The following is a 17704-nucleotide window of genomic DNA, read 5'->3' on the forward strand; positions in this document are numbered from 1 at the left end:
GGGCTGCATCTCATCAGGCTGTGCTGAGGAAAGCAGCAGTACAGTAGAAGGCTGTAAGAAAAGTGAGATTAGCTGTCTTTTTTAGTATCTTCACTTCAACACCAACTTGTACAGGTGATTTATACTCCTGGGCCATAAGGCTGGTTGCATGTTTTGTTTAACAAAGAAAATAAAGTGGGAAATCAAATGTTTAAGGCAAAATCAATCTTCAGAGAATGCGGAAGGTGAGCTTTAGTGCAGAGAGACCAAATGCGCTGCTGACGGTTACCTTTGTAAAATGGCCTCCCAGTAAGAACGTCCCCTCTGTTAGCAAAGCCAGGCCCCCGGGGGCACAGGGTCTCGTACTCCGTGGTGCCAGGTTTGGGGCACTCCTCACACTCAGTGCCCCAAGCTGCCCCGACTGCACAGCAGCAGGCATCCATGCGGAACTTCCCAGGAACAGGACGGACGCATTCATCCTCATCCCACTTCAAGTAACACTGCTCCATGCGGATATCTACAGGGAGAGGGAACCACAGTTTGAGATTAAGCTGTAAGATGCACTGAACATTCACATACCAAATACCTGCTTAGGCCCTGGGATGAGGCCAGGCCCTGGAGACACACTAATGAGCAGGAGACAGAGTCCCTGACCTCCTGAAATGGATACCATAATGACAGTCATTTAAAGAGAGAACAGGTGGGTTCTCCTTCAGTGTTACCTAATTCTCACCTGACACCTTCAGGAAGAAAAGGTTCCCTTGGGATAAGATTCCTTCTTATCATCAGCTATGATCCTTTTTTTGTATCACTGACATCAGAAAGAACAAATAACTTTAGCATATTTTAGGGCCACTGAAATATGAGCAATTCTGTGATTAGTGGGGGGAAAAAAGCATTTGAATTACATATGTTAAAAGTTATAAGAGCCTGGTAGAGTAATCCTGTGCCTTTACTACTGAGTTTCATATCAATATTTACATCAGGAATCAAAACACTGTCAACATATGGCCTGTGAATGTTTTGATTTTAATATTAATTTTGGAAACCTTTGGATAGTACATGTGCTTTACAGTTTGTTGCAGTCTTCACTACTCCTTATTACCACCTCACTCATTTATGTTAACTTCTTGGCCCCTGCAAGCATCTGAGTTTGATTTAGATCAACTTCTATCAGAGCAGTTTATCTCTTTTGTTCTCAGAATATTTTCCATTTTCATATGCCAATCTCTTGAAACCTTCTCACATTCACAGCCACGGTAAGTTATTGTAGCAAAATCTAAGTAGTGACAAAAAGCATTTAACGATAAAGATGTTAAAAAAAGAAGCATTTAACAGAAGTACAAGGATGAAGAATCCGATATATCCTCTTAGAATATTACAAAGGCATGATTTTGAGTGATATTACTGAGAATTTATTTTGCTGAGTGATAATTTAAAATCAATGATATAAATTCATATATAGCATCATTTAGTTACTGAAGGCAATTTGATTTCATTAGTTATTGGACCATACTGATACTATTACTTTGTCATCTTCAAAAGATACTTTACATTTTTCTAAACTTTGGAGATAATTTAAGAATAAAACTCCAAAAAGAAGTTTTCTTTATAATTGGACTTTGGATATTATAATTTCTAAACAAGTCCATATGATTTTTTTTCCAAATGATTTTACAGTCATACTTTGTATCCAAATTTAAATATGCTGTCAAAACTTAGTTTAAAATAAAATTTGTGTTAATTATAATAACTAAACTGTATGCTGTTGCAAACTTTTTTCCTACTACTAATTTTAAAAATCCCTGTTTTTAAAATACTTTAAAGATCTTTGAATAGAATAGTTTAAAAATATTTATTATAGAGTTTTGGAATAATTTTTAATATATAATTTTTTGAATACTTAGTTAATATATAATTTTAGAATACCTATTTAAATACCTTGAAGATCTTGGAATATAATACTACCATTGCTCACACTTTGTCTACAAGCTTAAATTTCAAATACAAGCCTATGTAAAGTTATTTTACAAACTAAAAACTTACTGTTTCATAAGATATTGGGAAAAAATCCCTTAAGTAAATAAAAAATTGTTCGGAGACAACACAGAATCAATAGAAGTTTCTCTTTCAATCATGAAACTTAAGTTTAGTCAAGAATAACGCTGATAAAAAATAAAGTCAGCTAGGCATTTCTATAATACAATGCTGACAGAAAGAGCTTCCTTATTTAAAATCTTTAGAAAATAAAGCATTAAGAAAATTTAAATTCTGAAGATGGTAAAGGAAGAGGTAGGATCAGTCAATGTTTTCACACAGAAGCCACATCCAAACTTTGCCATGACTTTCCCCCCTGTCTTGTCAAGGAGCATAGCTGCAATGGGCTGGTAAATGTTAAACTTCAAACGCGAGTCTCCCATTTTTTTCTATGTTCAAAATATACATAGTTCTCTTCTTCCACTGACTCAGTGTGAAAGACTAAACAGTCTAAAATATCTGATTAAAGAACTTATAATTTGTGTGTGTGTGTGAAAGTTGGGACTCAAAAATATATCTGTACGGCCCACGCTCATAGAAGCATTATTCACAACAGCTGAAACCCAAGCATCCATCGACAGATGAGTAGACAAATAAAATGTGGTACATATATACAATGGAACACCACTCAGCCTGAGGAAGGAGAGAAATACTGATACATGCTACAACATGGATGAACCTTTAAGACACCACACTAAATGAAACAAGCCAGTCACAGGAGGACAAATATCGTATGATTCCTTTCCTATGAGGCACTTAGAGTAGTCAAATTCATAGAGACAGAAAGTAGAAGCATGGATGCCAGGGGCTGGGAGAGGGATAAATGGGGTGTTAGTGTTTAATAGGTACAGAGTTTCAGTCGGGGAAGATGAATTTTTGAGATAAATTTGAGAGTATACTAACTTTCTGTATTATACAGAAACCATTTCATTTAAATTCATTCACTTGAAAAATATCCTCTGGTGAGTTTCCCCCAAATATCTCACTTAAAGCAAGTTTTCCAGCTATAGACCAAATAGTTTTGGTCAGGCCACTCTCCAAAAAAATAAGAAAATTCATGCTTGGTTTCATGCATAAAACACAAGACAGCATGGACTTACCCAAACACACACGGCCAGTTCCATCCAACGTAAGGCCTTCAGGGCACTCACAATGAAAAGATCCTTTGCTGTTAACACAGCGTCCATTTGGGCAAACGCCAGGAAACACCTCACACTCATTAACGTCTGCAGGGAAATGAAGCAAGCAGAGAGAAAAAGATGTTACAAGTAGAAAAAGCAGGTGTAGTCTTACTTCCTGTATAGCATATTCATTCTGCAATACAATGTGGATTATTACTTGAGTTAAGCAGAAATATTCCACAACGAAGCCACCGGGTTTCCTGGGTACCAGCTGTGAAAACTACCACAGTCTTGCCCGTCCATAAAACACATCCCAGACATACACCTTTGCCAGCTGTTCTGTGCCTTAAAGGCTAGTGATGTCCTCACAAAAATTCATCCAACAGCATAAAGAGGAGAAATGGGAAATTCTAAGCTGTTTCCTAAGAATATTATTCTAAAACATTTGTTGACTACATCTAGTATTTTTATTGAAATTCCAAGGTTTTTGAAAGTGATAAATATCTCCAAAGTGTGAGAGTGAATGTTAATTTTTTTTTATTAATTTTAAATTCTTTTTTTTTTTAAACCCCACATTTGTTTATTTATTTATTTTTTTGGCTGTGTTGGGTCTTTGTTTCTGTGCGAGGGCTTTCTCTAGTTGTGGCAAGCGGGGGCCACTCTTCATCGCGGTGTGCGGGCCTCTCACTATCGCGGCCTCTCTTGTTGCGGAGCACAGGCTCCAGACGCGCAGGCTCAGCAGTTGTGGCTCACGGGCCTAGTCACTCCGCGGCATGTGCGATCTTCCCAGACCAGGGCTCGGACCCGTGTCCTCTGCATTAGCAGGAAGATTCTCAACCTCTGTGCCACCAGGGAAGCCCCAGTGAATGTTAATTTTAAATACTGCTCTAAAGACTTAACAATGTCATTCAAGAATGCACCCACCTTCACAAGTAACACCTTTAATCCTGGCAAACCCTCTTGGGCAAGCTGTATCTGTGAGAACAAAGGACACATTTTTAATTCATTACAAAAAACACAACTGTCTTAAGCTCAAGAAACAGTATAATGGAATCTAAATTGAACTAAATAAAAACCACAATCTGGGCTTTAGAGGCAAAGGACTCCAGCTGCCCTCTGTTCAATTCAGTGGAGCACATGACATGCTGTGGTAACTCCATTGGTGTTGACCCATATTGAGATTCTCATAATTTTTCCTACAATTTCCTTTTGCTTTCACACTGTCAACCAAATCACAAGTAAACAAAAGATTTAGAGAAAAGAGACATCATGCTCTACCGGGACACATGCAAATAAGAATATTGGAGGATACTGATAGTCACCCAGTAGCTAAATTCTAGTTGATTCCCTTCCTTATCCAAACTATTCAGAAGGTCTGCTTATAGTAAAAGGATAAACCAAATACATATTTCAAGAAGTGAATACATTTTACCAGAAAAGACAACATGTTGGGGAGGGTAATGATCTTATGGTCTGCCTCATGGTGGAAATATACAGAGAAAGAGATGCCTATTGAGGAAGAAGCTTTCCGATGCGAAGCCCAGAAGCCCGCTGGCCAGGCTCCTACCTAGTTCACACCGCTCACAGGGGCTCCCCCAGGCAGCCCCGAGGGTGGCGCAGCATTCGGATTTCAGAGTGGCTCCGTTAATGTTCACCTCACAGCGGTTGTCCTGGATGTTGAGCCAACACGTCCCTTTCAGGCTGTCTGAAAAGGAATAGGAAATAGTGGGGAGCTCTCATCTCTGAAGAAAACAGAACTCAGTTCTATACACCAAAGGCATTATTTAATAGTATTAAAAAACAAAACCTTATTTAAAAAACTTTTTTATAGACATTTACACGTACATGCATTTAAATATAGCATATTACATACATGAAAATTAAATATGGTACTGTATATATTTCACACGATATGATAATTAATACAATTATATCTATGGGTATTCCAGGAGCAGCTGCTACTGCCCACGATTTCGTACTGGGATTTGCAAATACAGGGCATTACTGTTATAAGATCATTACTTGTATGAAAAATATTCATAAGACTTATTCTTTATGGCAGATACTTTGATATTTAAGATTTTATCAAATAACATTCTCCAAATAATCTCCTTCTCTCCTAATTCCCCACCAAATAAACCACACACAATTTCCATTCTGTTGGAGAGAAGCCAGTGTCTCTCCAACCGAAGATAATTATTTGATGAATAATTTGAATAAAAGAAATCTTAAAGATAAAAAAAATAAACATCACTCATAAAACCACCATTAAGACACACCAAGGCTAATATTTGATGTATTTTCTTTCAGGCATCTTTCTATAATACATATGTATAGCCTTATCTCTAGTTCAAAACGTAACACGTTTATGATAAACTACTTGAAGAAATAGCAGAGAAAATATAAAAATCACCTGTAATCTAACCATCCAGAGGCAACTACTCCTAACTTTTTATACTATGTTTCTACATCAGATTTAAGTTCTTCCTTAAATGCCCATTAAAAAGCCAATTTTGAAGCAGAGAAAAGGAATCCAAAGTTGACATGGCAAATATTAACTGGGTAAAATAAATCATATGTGAAGTTTTCCTTGCAGTACTGTGGCTCTCAGTTTACTGTGCATAACATTACCAAGCTTCTTGTTAAAATGCAGACTCATAAGTTTCCAGGTGTGTGGCCCAGGAGTCTGCATTTGACAAGCTCCTGAGGTGATCCCTCTGCCGATGATATGTAAAACAATTTAATAAAGCTTAATAGCGTAGTGTGGTCACAGTCTTGGAAAACAATAAAGAAAAAGGCTATTCCTACAGTATTTTTTTTTTCATTTTTTAAAATAGACTTTAATTTTTAGAGCAGTCTTAGGTTCACAGCAAAACTGAGCATAAAGTACAGAGTTCCCATATACTCCCTGCCCCCTCACACACACAGCCTTCCCCACTATCAATATCCCACATCAGAGTGGTACATTTTTTACAGTCAATGACTCTATACTGCTATGAATATCGTGTACAGGTTTTTGGGTGGACATAAATTTCAGGTCATTTGAATAAATACGAATGAGTGCAATTGCTGGGGTGTATGGTAAGAGTATGTTTAGTTTTATAAGAAACATCCAAACTGTCTCCAATGTGGCTGTACCATTTTGCATTCCCACCAACAATGAATAAGTTATTGTTGTTCTACATCCTTGTCAGCATTTGGTGTTCTCAGTGTTTTGGATTTTCACCATTCTAGTAGGTGTGCAGTGGTGTCTCATTGTTTTAACTTGCATTTCGCTAATGAAATATTATGTGGGCATTTTTTCATATGCTTATTTGCCATCTGTATATCTTCTTTGGTGAAGTATCTGTTAAGATCTTTAGCTTATTTTCTAATTAGGTTGTTAGTTTTCTTATTGTTGAGTTTTAAGAGCTCTTTATATTTCAGATAACAGTCTTTTTATCGGATATGTCTTTTGCAAATATTTTCTTCCAGTTTGTGGCTTGGCTTCTTATTCTCTTGACCATATCTTTTGCAGAGCAGAAGTTTTTAATTTTAATGAAGCCTGATTTATTAATTACCTCTTTCATGACCCATGCTCTTGGTGTTGTATCCAAGTCATTAGCAAACTTAAGGTCATAATAAATTAATATAAACATAGACATTACACCCTTCACAAAAATTAACTCAAAATGCATCACAGACCTAAATGTAAACTACAGTATTTACTTTAAAACTCATCTAATAATAAGGTCAAATAAAGTTATACTGCTAAAATCAACAATAAAAAAAAATACAGGGCTTCCCTGGTGGTGCAGTGGTTGAGAGTCCGCCTGCCAATGCAGGGGACACGGTGGGTTCATGTCCCGGTCCGGGAAGATCCCACATGCCACGGAGCGGCTGGGCCCGTGAGCCATGGCCGCTGAGCCTGCGTGTCCAGAGCCTGTGCTCCGCAACGGGAGAGGCCACAACAGTGAGAGGCCCGCGTACCGCAAAAAAAAACCAAAAAAACAACCAGAAACACAGAAAGGGAATTGCAGTGAAACTGGCAGGCCCATGAAGGGAGACGTTGTAATCTGATTCCCTATGGAACAAGGTAGTGGGTAAGAGGACATTACCTACAACCCAAGCCCTCTCGGTCAGAGGATAAAACAAAACAAACAATTCTGTCCTTGACGGAATACAAAAAGTTATGGGGCAAGGCTGTGGGGAAGAAATAGGCGGTCCGTTTGCTTTTTTCTGTTTTGAGATTCAGTTTGGATAAAAACTGTATGCAAATGAAAAAGATTTGCTCAAATGCATTTGTATCAGGTCTCAAATTACAGGTTTTTTAGAGGCTTAAACCTGTACATTCCATAGCACAGAGGAAACTGAGATGCTTGTGTAAGGCTACTGTGTATTGAAATGGTCTTTTAAGGACTGGGTTAATTACTGATTTATCACCTTGGCTGTAGTCATTTTAAGTAAGATATATTGTAATAATATTTGCTAATATTTATTGAGGTAGCAACAAGCACTGTTAAAAGCTTTCTATGTATTAGTTTATTTACCCATTAAAACAACCCTATAAGGTGTGAACAACTTTCAGATGAGAAAACTGAGGCACAGGGGTCAACTAATTTACCCAAGTAAGGTCACCCAGCTAGGAGAGGGTCAGCATCAAGATTCAAACCTGCGTTGTATGATTTCAGAGGCTTTACTCTGCTTCTGTAGGCTGGTATTGTATCAACACTGAAAAGTCCCCAAATCCATCCATACATACACATATACAATCCATCTCTATCTCCTGACTGTTTTTTCTTTTGTGTGTGTACCTATATACCTACACATACACACACACACACACACACGCACAGAGTCACAATATAGACATAGTTATATAGTCAGAGGTTGGTTAAGATCTCTGAAAAAAATAAAGCAGGGAAAGCAGATAAGCTAGAGGCTACAGTAAAAATCAAGAAGAGAAATAATGGTGGCTTGGACTGGAGGTTGTTGATCTTGGTGGTGAGAAGTGGTTGAAATATGGATAAACTTTAAGTACAGTCAATAGGATTTACTGATGGATTAAATGTGCAGTTTGAGAGAAAGGCATCAAGGATGACTCCAGGATTTTAGAGGCTGGCAATTACAAGAATGGAGTTACCATTTGACAAGACAGAAATGATTCTAGGAGACACAGATTTAAGCTGAAAGATAGAAATTTGCTAAGTCTGAAATGTCAACTAGACACCCAAATGGAGACACTGTGCAGATAATTAGAAATACAAGTCTGAAATTAGCAGACAGATTAAGGATGGAGAGAGAAATGTGAGTCAATGTAGAGGCCATCTAAGCATGAGTGTAAGACAGAGAAGCAAAGAGGTCCAAGGACTGACCTGTGAGACATTTCAAATTGGAAAACAGGAGAATATGAAAGATTTAACAAAGGAAACTGAGAAAACAGGCCAGAAAAGTGAAAGGAAAAGAAGAGGAGGCCATAAATGAAAAAGTTCTTGAGAAGGGATGAGTGATGAACGGTGCTAAACGCTGCTAATAGGCTAAGATGAGGAGCATTGCGCCTGTCATGTCCATGCCCAGATTGCAGATCCAAGCCAAAGACGAGGGAGATTGGACTAGATTATGCAGAGCTATCAGATGTGAGCAGTGTAATGCAGGAAAGATTAACCAAATTTATTGTTCTATTATATTTAATCATTTCAACCAGCATACAGCAGTCTCTTCAAGTAGTTTCTAGAACAGTTCAAGATTGGTTTATACTTAGGAAGTTTGCATAATATCTTCTAAATCCCTAAATATTCTTTGTATCTAACTAATTCATGTACATTCTGACAATTTTAAAGTTTTAATTATATCAGGGAATTTTTATCCAGTTCTAAATTTAGAGATTTGGCCCCTACCAAGAACAGCTTGCAGGCTAATTACTGATTAAAGCCATTTGACAGTCCTATTAAAAAGTACATTCATAATATTTCCTAAGTATATTTTACTATTAACTCCCTTTTTAAAACTAGAATTCTGTTTTTAATAAAAAAAGAAGAAAAAATGATGTCTAAAATTTTAAAATATTAAGTAAATTTCTTTCTGAGCAGCTTTAGGCTGGGATATTCAAATATGATCACAATGAATGAAAACACGTAACACGTTGGCTGAGAAAAATATGGTGGTGTTTAGGTGTCCAACATAATGACTTGGAAATAGAAAGTCTTTGTTCCTTTTCATTAATAACTATAATGGTAAAGGCCAAAATCATAGACATGTTTATGACAAAGCAAAAACTAAGATATCTTTGATGCCCAAGTGGCATACAGAGTTAGTTTACTGAGACATTAATTGACTAATGCTGAGTTCATTTCCTTCGCATAATAAAACGAGTCTATCTCAGTTGGAAACTGTGGCTTAGCAAAAATATTTCTGCCTTACCAGATCCAACCCACACGTCCTCCCCCCAAACCAGGAATTCTGTGAGAAAAAAAAGTAATGCCCTAGGCAGATGGCAGTCTATTTCCTAGTATGGAGAGCTGAGCAAGGCTCAAATTTCACCAGCTGTACCTCACTGGGAGATGAAGAGTTGGCATTTCCAAAGGGAAGGTTTTCATTGAAACTTTGGACTTGGTCAGTTCTCCTCCTGTGACAAACAGGTACTCTAAGCATCCAGCTAAATATTGCTAGCATCAGACATAATACTGAAAATACTATTGTCTTTGGAAAATACTAAATTGAAAATTGATATTGAATAAATAACAAACAAAAACAGCCAATTTATTTGGCACTATGTAAAACTGAAACATCTCCCTAACTACTTGGAAATATATATTTAGTTCCCTTTAAAGGTGGATACTAGGTAATAATATGAAGTATGTATACTTAGCCAGTGTAGCCATAGACACTAGAAGCAGGAAAGAATGACTGGGATCGTTTTTTCCCTTACATATGCTAAACGGTTGCTTATAGTGATAGATCAGACTATTTCATTTTATATATCTCCTATAGTCAAAAACTGACCTTATATGTTTTGAGATACATTGAAAGATGTCTTGGAAGTTTTGGAATCTTTCTCTCTTAGAGATTTCCCAAAGCAAGAAAACAGTTATCTTCTCTTCCTTGGAGCTCATAAATTTATGATTGATGGGAGAAATGAAAAAAAACAATAAATTCTTTCTATTTGTTTAAAGTTTAAACTCTTCAAATTCTTGTTAACTGAGTCCAAATGCGATCACATTTCTGTTTACCATTGAAGGTTGTTTATAAAATGTATGCAGTAAGGATTTGATTGTATTGATGCCTAAGGCATTCCTGGGGAATGAATATAAATATGTGTGTGGTATGGAAATGCTTATAATGTATAGCATAATATATATACTTATTAAAAAGGAACGCTTCCCAGAATCTAACAAAATATAAGAGCCTGTCCAGTTTATGCTATCATGTTGTACTCCCATCTTGATAACAAGAGAAAACAACTGAAGTAACTCCTAATTATTAGCTTCCTGTGATCGTGTTCTGTTTTTATCCACAGAAGTCCTGAGGTCTCTGCTTATCTTTGTAGTGAAACTGAAACATCAGCACCATGTATGAATCTTACCAATACAGATCAATCCTGTAGAGCTGAGTTTGCTGCCAGGAGAACATTCACAATTGAAAGATCCAAGGTTGTTCCTGCAGGCCCCATTGACACATGGGTTGCTTTCACATTCATTTATATCTACAATCCAGAAGGAAAAGATTCTGTTAGAGCTGCCATGTGTTTCTGGAAAATATTACTCCAACAAGCCACGCTATGCCAGAATGTCTGGTAAGCTTGGCTCTTGTAATTTTAATATGGTTCTATGAGGCATAAAGTGAATGGGGAAAGGAGAAGTGCATTTTACGTGTGAATACACATGTGCACGGCCGGGGACTCAGTAGGACTATAGGAATCAGCCTATTTTGAAAGGGTTTAGCATCTAAAGCTTCACTGTTTCACTACAACTTTACATAAATTGGATTCATTTTCTCCTATAATGAGATGTAATTTTCCTGTGGGAAATCTGAATTCTGATTCAACGGAAAGCAACATATTCCTGGGTGCAATGTGTGCTGTGCACAAAAGTGACTGTTTCTGTCATTTGTGGCTCCGAGAGGTTTTGGAAGAATTTAAAAAGCCTGTAGTAGAGACAACATATCACAATGCTGGCTTTAATTCCAAATTTCTGGATACAAATCAGGGAATAAGGGATGAAACTTTAATACTGGGTACAGCATTCTCCTCTAGCCCTTATCCACCTTCCCGTTCACATTTCCATGTTTGGTGTGAGACATTTTTGCAGGCCTCTCACTGTTGTGGCCTCTCCCGTTGCGGAGCACAGGCTCCGGACGCGCACGCTCAGCAGCCATGGCTCACGGGCCCAGCCGCTCCGCGGCATGTGGGATCTTCCCGGACTGGGGCACGAACCCGTGTCCCCTGCATCGGCAGGCAAACTCTCAACCACTGCGCCACCAGGGAAGCCCCCTGGTGTGAGACATTTTTAAAGCACAACTGATTGTGCTAAAATTAAAAAGAGAAAAAAATCTTTTAATTGTTTTAAATAGACCTTTACCATCATTAATTTGATCTGAGTCCTAAATCAAATCATATACCATAATCTAAACAACTCCTGTTGACGGTCAGAAGTATGACGGTCAGAATTAGAGTATGCCTATGTTCTCAAGTGGTGACTAAGCAAAATGTCAAGCCAATAAAGTTAAATAGCTTAACATGAGTTAATTAAAAATAAATACAAGATTTAGCTAAAGTGTTTAGAAACAATATCAAAGACTGACCTTCAATATAAATTAAACCACTCAATTTAAGGAAGAGAGACATGGATTTCTTTCTGTATTTGGTTAACTATCCGAAACAGGTCAACATACCTCAAGATTTTTTTTTTGAACACTACAGTTTCCGAGTTCACCATAATACTTATTTTTTTCTAAACACCTCTTTGAATTAAACATGAATACTATATATACCAAGGAAAACATGCAAATAAATAACTAGAAGATTGTAATGTTTACTCTTGAACATCTCAAGTCAAATACAAACTAAACTGGTTCTGAAAAGGCAGGGCTCACTGATTTTCAAGTCTATGGACTTGAAATGCAAATTTAAAAATCCATGCGGAAAACAGTTATGTTCCTTCTTTGCTATTTCAAAACTACTAAAGAAGTACCCAGGTATAAAATGAATTCAAGTAGAAATTGTGTGAAGAAATATAAATGCATCTTTCTTTCAGGTCATTTGTAGCAAGAAGGCCTCTTAAAAGAAAAATACAAGAGCAGGTTTTATAAATATAGCACAGACTTGGAATGAAAACATCTATTCCAGAGTACTAAAATTCTTTCAATAAAAACACAATGTAAAAAAGAAATCAGCCAAAAAAGCAGCAGATACCTAATCTGAAGACAGATGATATATTACCTACTAATTTTATTTGTAAGAAGCTCCCCCAAAAGAAAAATGTCAGTATCATATACTTTCAAAATCCCTATTTTATATTAAGCAATTATGAACTCAAAAACTATAAACACATGCCATGACAGCTACAAATATAAACTGTTTAATTTTTCTTTAAATACAATGTTTTTATGTTATAAATGTCGTGGAACCAGGAACTGAAACAGTTCACTGTACATTCCTGGAAATAAACTTCAAAGCACATCTGGTTTACATTTAACTAGTTATGTCACTGGAAACACAATCTAAACCACAGTGCTTGCTATAAAAATTTTAACTTTCACAGACTCTCAGAGCTCAAACAAAAAAGTAAAATAAATTTTTGTAACTTCAGTTTGAAATATCAAAGAAACTTGATCACTGCTATTTATTACGTATTTAAAATAGCCTGTTGAAAACATGAATGACAAGCAAAATTAGTGAATCTAGCAAATATATATAGAGAAAGCTAGAATCGGCAATGAATTGGCTGATAATTCCCTGCCTAGTCTTTGGAAATTAGTTTAGAAAGAATAGCATGCAGAGAACTGCTTCAGGCAGACAAATTTATTGTGTGAATGCAAGGCTGGAAATAAGGAGGACACCCAAGGGAAAAAGATATCCGTGGTCTGCAGGTCTATTTCTTTTTTGCAAAACACTTAATAAAATGCAAATGACTTAATAGTGGGAAGAAAGTGTAGAAATAACAGTTATTTGGTTGGATTTCTCACCATAAATCAATTTTATTTCCACAAATGTCATAAGGCTAGAACTAAAATATTTCTCTATCATTTCTCTTTTATTTACATAATATAAACTTCTTTCTTATAAACGACAGATAATAAAACATATTTCGTATTAAAGAAAAGGCTCAGGTTTATCAGGAACAATTATCCTTTGGACAAAATAAGTAAAGACCATGTTTTCTAACCATCACTGTTGCCTGATTTGGTATTAATATGCCTTAATATTTATGTAATCATCCAATGTCATACTATTAAACACCATTAGCTCCTACTCTTCACTTTTTCACGTAAGTAGGCGAATCCCTTTTATTTACCCTTTGGTATTTCACCTCTCAGTACCCTTCAACTTCATCTTACTCGTTAAAATGGAAGAAATATGCTATAAATACCGATGATTTGGTACGCAAACCAAAGTGACCAAACTGAATCAGACACCAACCATTTAGTTCCCCGTTATGTGTCTCCCTCACAAGAGCACCAAAGGGTTCTGTTGCTATGGACAGGGAAACCAGTCCTAATAATCATCAGCTTCCCAGTTAAATCAAGATGATACCCTTAGCTATTCTTGCTTTCAGAGCTTCCTGACATTTAACAGAAGCTTATCTTCCAAGAGACAATAGATAAAACTGATAAAGGGCAGTGAGAAGGAAGTGTAGAAAGTCGGGAATAAAAACAAAATGGAAAGAAACACAATTCTTGAAATCCCTTCTCCCACCCTCCAAAAAACTCATGGAGGAAATATGGCTAGAATTTTTTTTCTTTTACAAAGTTTCTCATGGCAATTTTGAAGGATACGAGGTGTTGAGGGGAGTGGGTGCTAGAAAATAAAGACTCTGGTTGAATACATTTAAGAAGCTTAGGCTAAACACATATTATGTGAAAATATTCAAAATTCTTAAGCGTGCCCCCTGTCGTCTCTGCTCATCTATGGACAGGATGAATCTTCAAGTACTTTAGCTGGGAATGGAAAGTGGGCTTTTCTTTGAGCAGCTCCTGCCACAGGTGGTGGATAGGAGGGGAACTCAACAATTAACAGAACTAAGTTCAGAAAAACTGCATTTTATGCCGAGGTTTTCTTTTTTCTTCCCTTTTTTTCTTTCTTCAGGTTAATTACTGCTTTTCAGTGGTCCCTCAAATTCAATCCAAACTGAGAATTGCACTTTGTGATTGCATTTCATCGACTTCAGCTAAGTCCTTTGTGTTCTGGCATCTTGTTTGAGTCCTAACTTGTTTCTGTTCATAAGAATGCTTTGAAGTTAAACAATAAGATGAAGAGAATGTTAACATCTTTTTGCATAATATTACTATTGCAGTTTTCTTGGCTATGAAGTCACTAGGAAACAAATACTTTAACAGATAAAAAAGGGCTACTCCAAATAACTAAAGATGAAATTTTTTTTTTGAAAAGGTTACTATTCGGAAGTAGTTATTGGATTTGAGAATGTCATGGGACACTTCTGTAGGCCCACACAGTGAGACTTAAAAGGAACAATGACTAGTAGTCATACCACAGAGTATTCTGAAATACACAGTACTTTGATCAAGAAACAAAAACATAATTGAAGGCACTCATTGCTTAGCTGGTATCTACTGAAAATGAGGCCTTTCCTAAGCATTTAACTCATTCATGTAACTCCCACTGAAGAAAAATGAGCTTAAAAGCAAAGGAAGACGTTTTTAAACAGTGATTCACGATCTTTAAGCCCAAATTATAACTTCAAAATTTTCAAATGCAAAGGACAATTTTCTTGGACTATAAATTTAATTAAGGTGACCATTTTTACTCAAGCCCCAAATATTTTCTGGGCCAACCTCTGAGGTCTATCAATCATTTCATAAATAAAATGCCTAAGAGCTGACTTTGCCATTACAGTGCAGGTTCCCCCAGGCTAATGTGTCACAGTGGTTTTAAAAAGGGAAAAACAAACAAAAATCTGACATTTTATTAGCAAGTAAAACAAATTGGCTCCTTTCACTTTTTTTTCCCATTAAATTCAAAATGTTTGGTGATATTTCATCTGAATGGGACAAAACTGATGGTTTTATAAACTGGGTTAGGTGCATGCTATTTCTAAAACTGGCAGATTAGCTGAAAGAGATTATACAATTTTAAACATATTCAAACAACATTCTTTCTGCTCTACTGCTTCATAACGTACTTGTGGTTCACGCATATCGAGGTGCTTACTGTTCACAACGAAGGAAGATGGCTCTTACCTTCACACGTCTCTGTCTCAGTCCTGAACACATAGCCAGGTGGGCAGGTGCAGCTGTAGCTCCCAGGTGTGTTTCGGCATAGGCCATTGTCACAGAGCAGTCTGTTTACCAGGCACTCATCAATGTCTGGAAGCAACCGTTAGAAGACAGGAGACACACACAGTGAAACAAACAGCACAGTGATCAAAATGTTTTATTTCTGTTGTTTGTTTTTTTCCTCACCCCATACCTTGACTCAGTCTCTTCGTATCCAAAACACATTCCTGATCCTAAGCAAAATATATTTGGTTTTACTCATATGGAACATTCTTATTCTTGTGGCTACTTTTAAGATGCTTTTGAAGTTCCTGGGAGGTGTGTAATGATTTGGAAAAGGCACATTACTACTTTGTTCTTCATTTACTTACTGCCCCACAGCGGTATTATACTTTAAGCATCACCATAATCTCCCTCATGATTGTACATTTTATTAAGTGGCTGAATCACTATTTATTTATCCATTAGTCCATGCTATGGGTTGAAATGGGTCTCTCAAAAAATATTTTGAATCCCTAACCCACAGTACCTCAGAATGTGACCTTATTTAGAAATAGGATTGTTACAGAGTAATCAAGTTAAAATAAGATCCTTCAGGTAGGTTGTATTCCAATATAGGTATGGACACCAACAACTGGAGTCCATATGAAAAAGGGCAAATTTTGACATAGGGACAAACACATACAGAGGGAAGCTGATGTGAAGACACACAGGGGAAAGATGGATGTGTGGCTAGAGTGACACATCTAAAAGCCTAGGAATGCTAAAGATTGCCAGCAAACACCAGAGACTAGAAGAGGAAAGGAAAGACTCTCCCCTAGAGCCATTAGAAAGAGTGTGATCCTGTTGACACCTTGATTTTGGACTTCTGACTTCCCAAACTGTAACAATCAATTTCCGTTGTTTTCAGCAACCCCGTTTTGTGTACTTTGTTAGGGCAGCCCCAGCAAACTAAAACTGGAATTCGGCTTCATTTTTATTTTTAAAATCTAGTTTTAATTTTATCAAAATTATGCACGTACCTACTTTAAATAGTTGAGTAGTGCCATGAACCATGTTCAATGTGTGAATGCTAACTGAATCTCCCTGTTTTCAGTAGGGTACTCATGTGCTCAACTGTACTTGGACACTATGCTGGAAGCAACTTTGCTTCTGGGGAATAAAAACTAGCTGGTTTGCGTATTTTTATAAATGTTCAACAATCTCTGGCTGGTGCCCTTCCCAACAGATATCAAAATCTGTTATAAGTACATGATATTTAATATAGCTTTATATATCCATCTGTATGTATGTCTTCAACCCAAGGTGAAATGGATATATAATAACATAAATCAGTAATAAAACCCAGAGCCATAAACATAGAAAAATGTATTTCTTTCTAATCATAATCATCAAGACTTGGATGTAAGAGTCATCAGTGGTTAGATGTAAAAATTATTATATATAATAATGGATGGAATAACATTCGTTTTATAAAAGTGAACTCAAGTGCTCCACGGGAAAATCTAGATTCTTCACAAATTCTTGAACATACAAACTACATACTTGAGTTTTTTCAAACATTCCCTTATAAATTACAAAAGGAAACACCCATCTCAGTTATCATGTTTGGATATTTTGCAGCAACGGATTCTTTATAAGTCAACCTGTAATATTTAATTTTCTTAACTTATTATTATCCACACTGCCTCATTAATTTTTGAATCCCACTTCCTAGTGAAAAATTATAGGATTAAGATATATGCAGATATAACAGGCCGATAACTGACTCTGTCCATTCACTTGGGAAAAAAATAATTTAAATACTAAATTGTGCCACTAAAAAGTTTGTTACTATGTAACAGCATTTGTTTGATTCCCATATTTTTCTATCTCTGCACTAAAAAGGAAACAAGAAAAACTGTAAGATCTCTAGTTTTACTCATTTATTTGTAGTTTGATTTCTCCTATAATCCATGGGATTAAACTATACAAAAGGCTCTTGTATAATAAAACAAATAACTTACCAATACAGTTTCTTCCAGAGGCATCTGGCTCATAGCCACTGTTGCAATTACAACGGTAACTACCACGTAAATTTTCACAAATTCCATTGGCACATATATCAGGATCCAGAGCACACTCATTGATATCTGCAT

General features: G+C 36.5%; 1 protein-coding gene across 1 annotated transcript in view; it reads right to left on the reverse strand.

Annotated features, from left to right (window-relative positions):
- FBN2 (fibrillin 2) overlaps window positions 1-17704 on the reverse strand; it is a 231314-nt gene that overhangs the window by 69179 nt on the left and 144431 nt on the right. The window contains exons 18-24 of the mRNA XM_030869739.2: window positions 17573-17698; window positions 15531-15656; window positions 10699-10818; window positions 4705-4842; window positions 4062-4112; window positions 3117-3242; window positions 269-496 (exon numbers count right to left, since the gene is read on the reverse strand). Of these exons, the coding sequence (XP_030725599.1) occupies window positions 269-496; window positions 3117-3242; window positions 4062-4112; window positions 4705-4842; window positions 10699-10818; window positions 15531-15656; window positions 17573-17698 (915 nt within the window). The remainder of the gene's footprint in view (window positions 1-268; window positions 497-3116; window positions 3243-4061; window positions 4113-4704; window positions 4843-10698; window positions 10819-15530; window positions 15657-17572; window positions 17699-17704) is intronic.

The sequence above is a fragment of the Globicephala melas genome, chromosome 3 (genome assembly GCF_963455315.2).
Source record: "Globicephala melas chromosome 3, mGloMel1.2, whole genome shotgun sequence".
NCBI lineage: Eukaryota > Metazoa > Chordata > Mammalia > Artiodactyla > Delphinidae > Globicephala > Globicephala melas.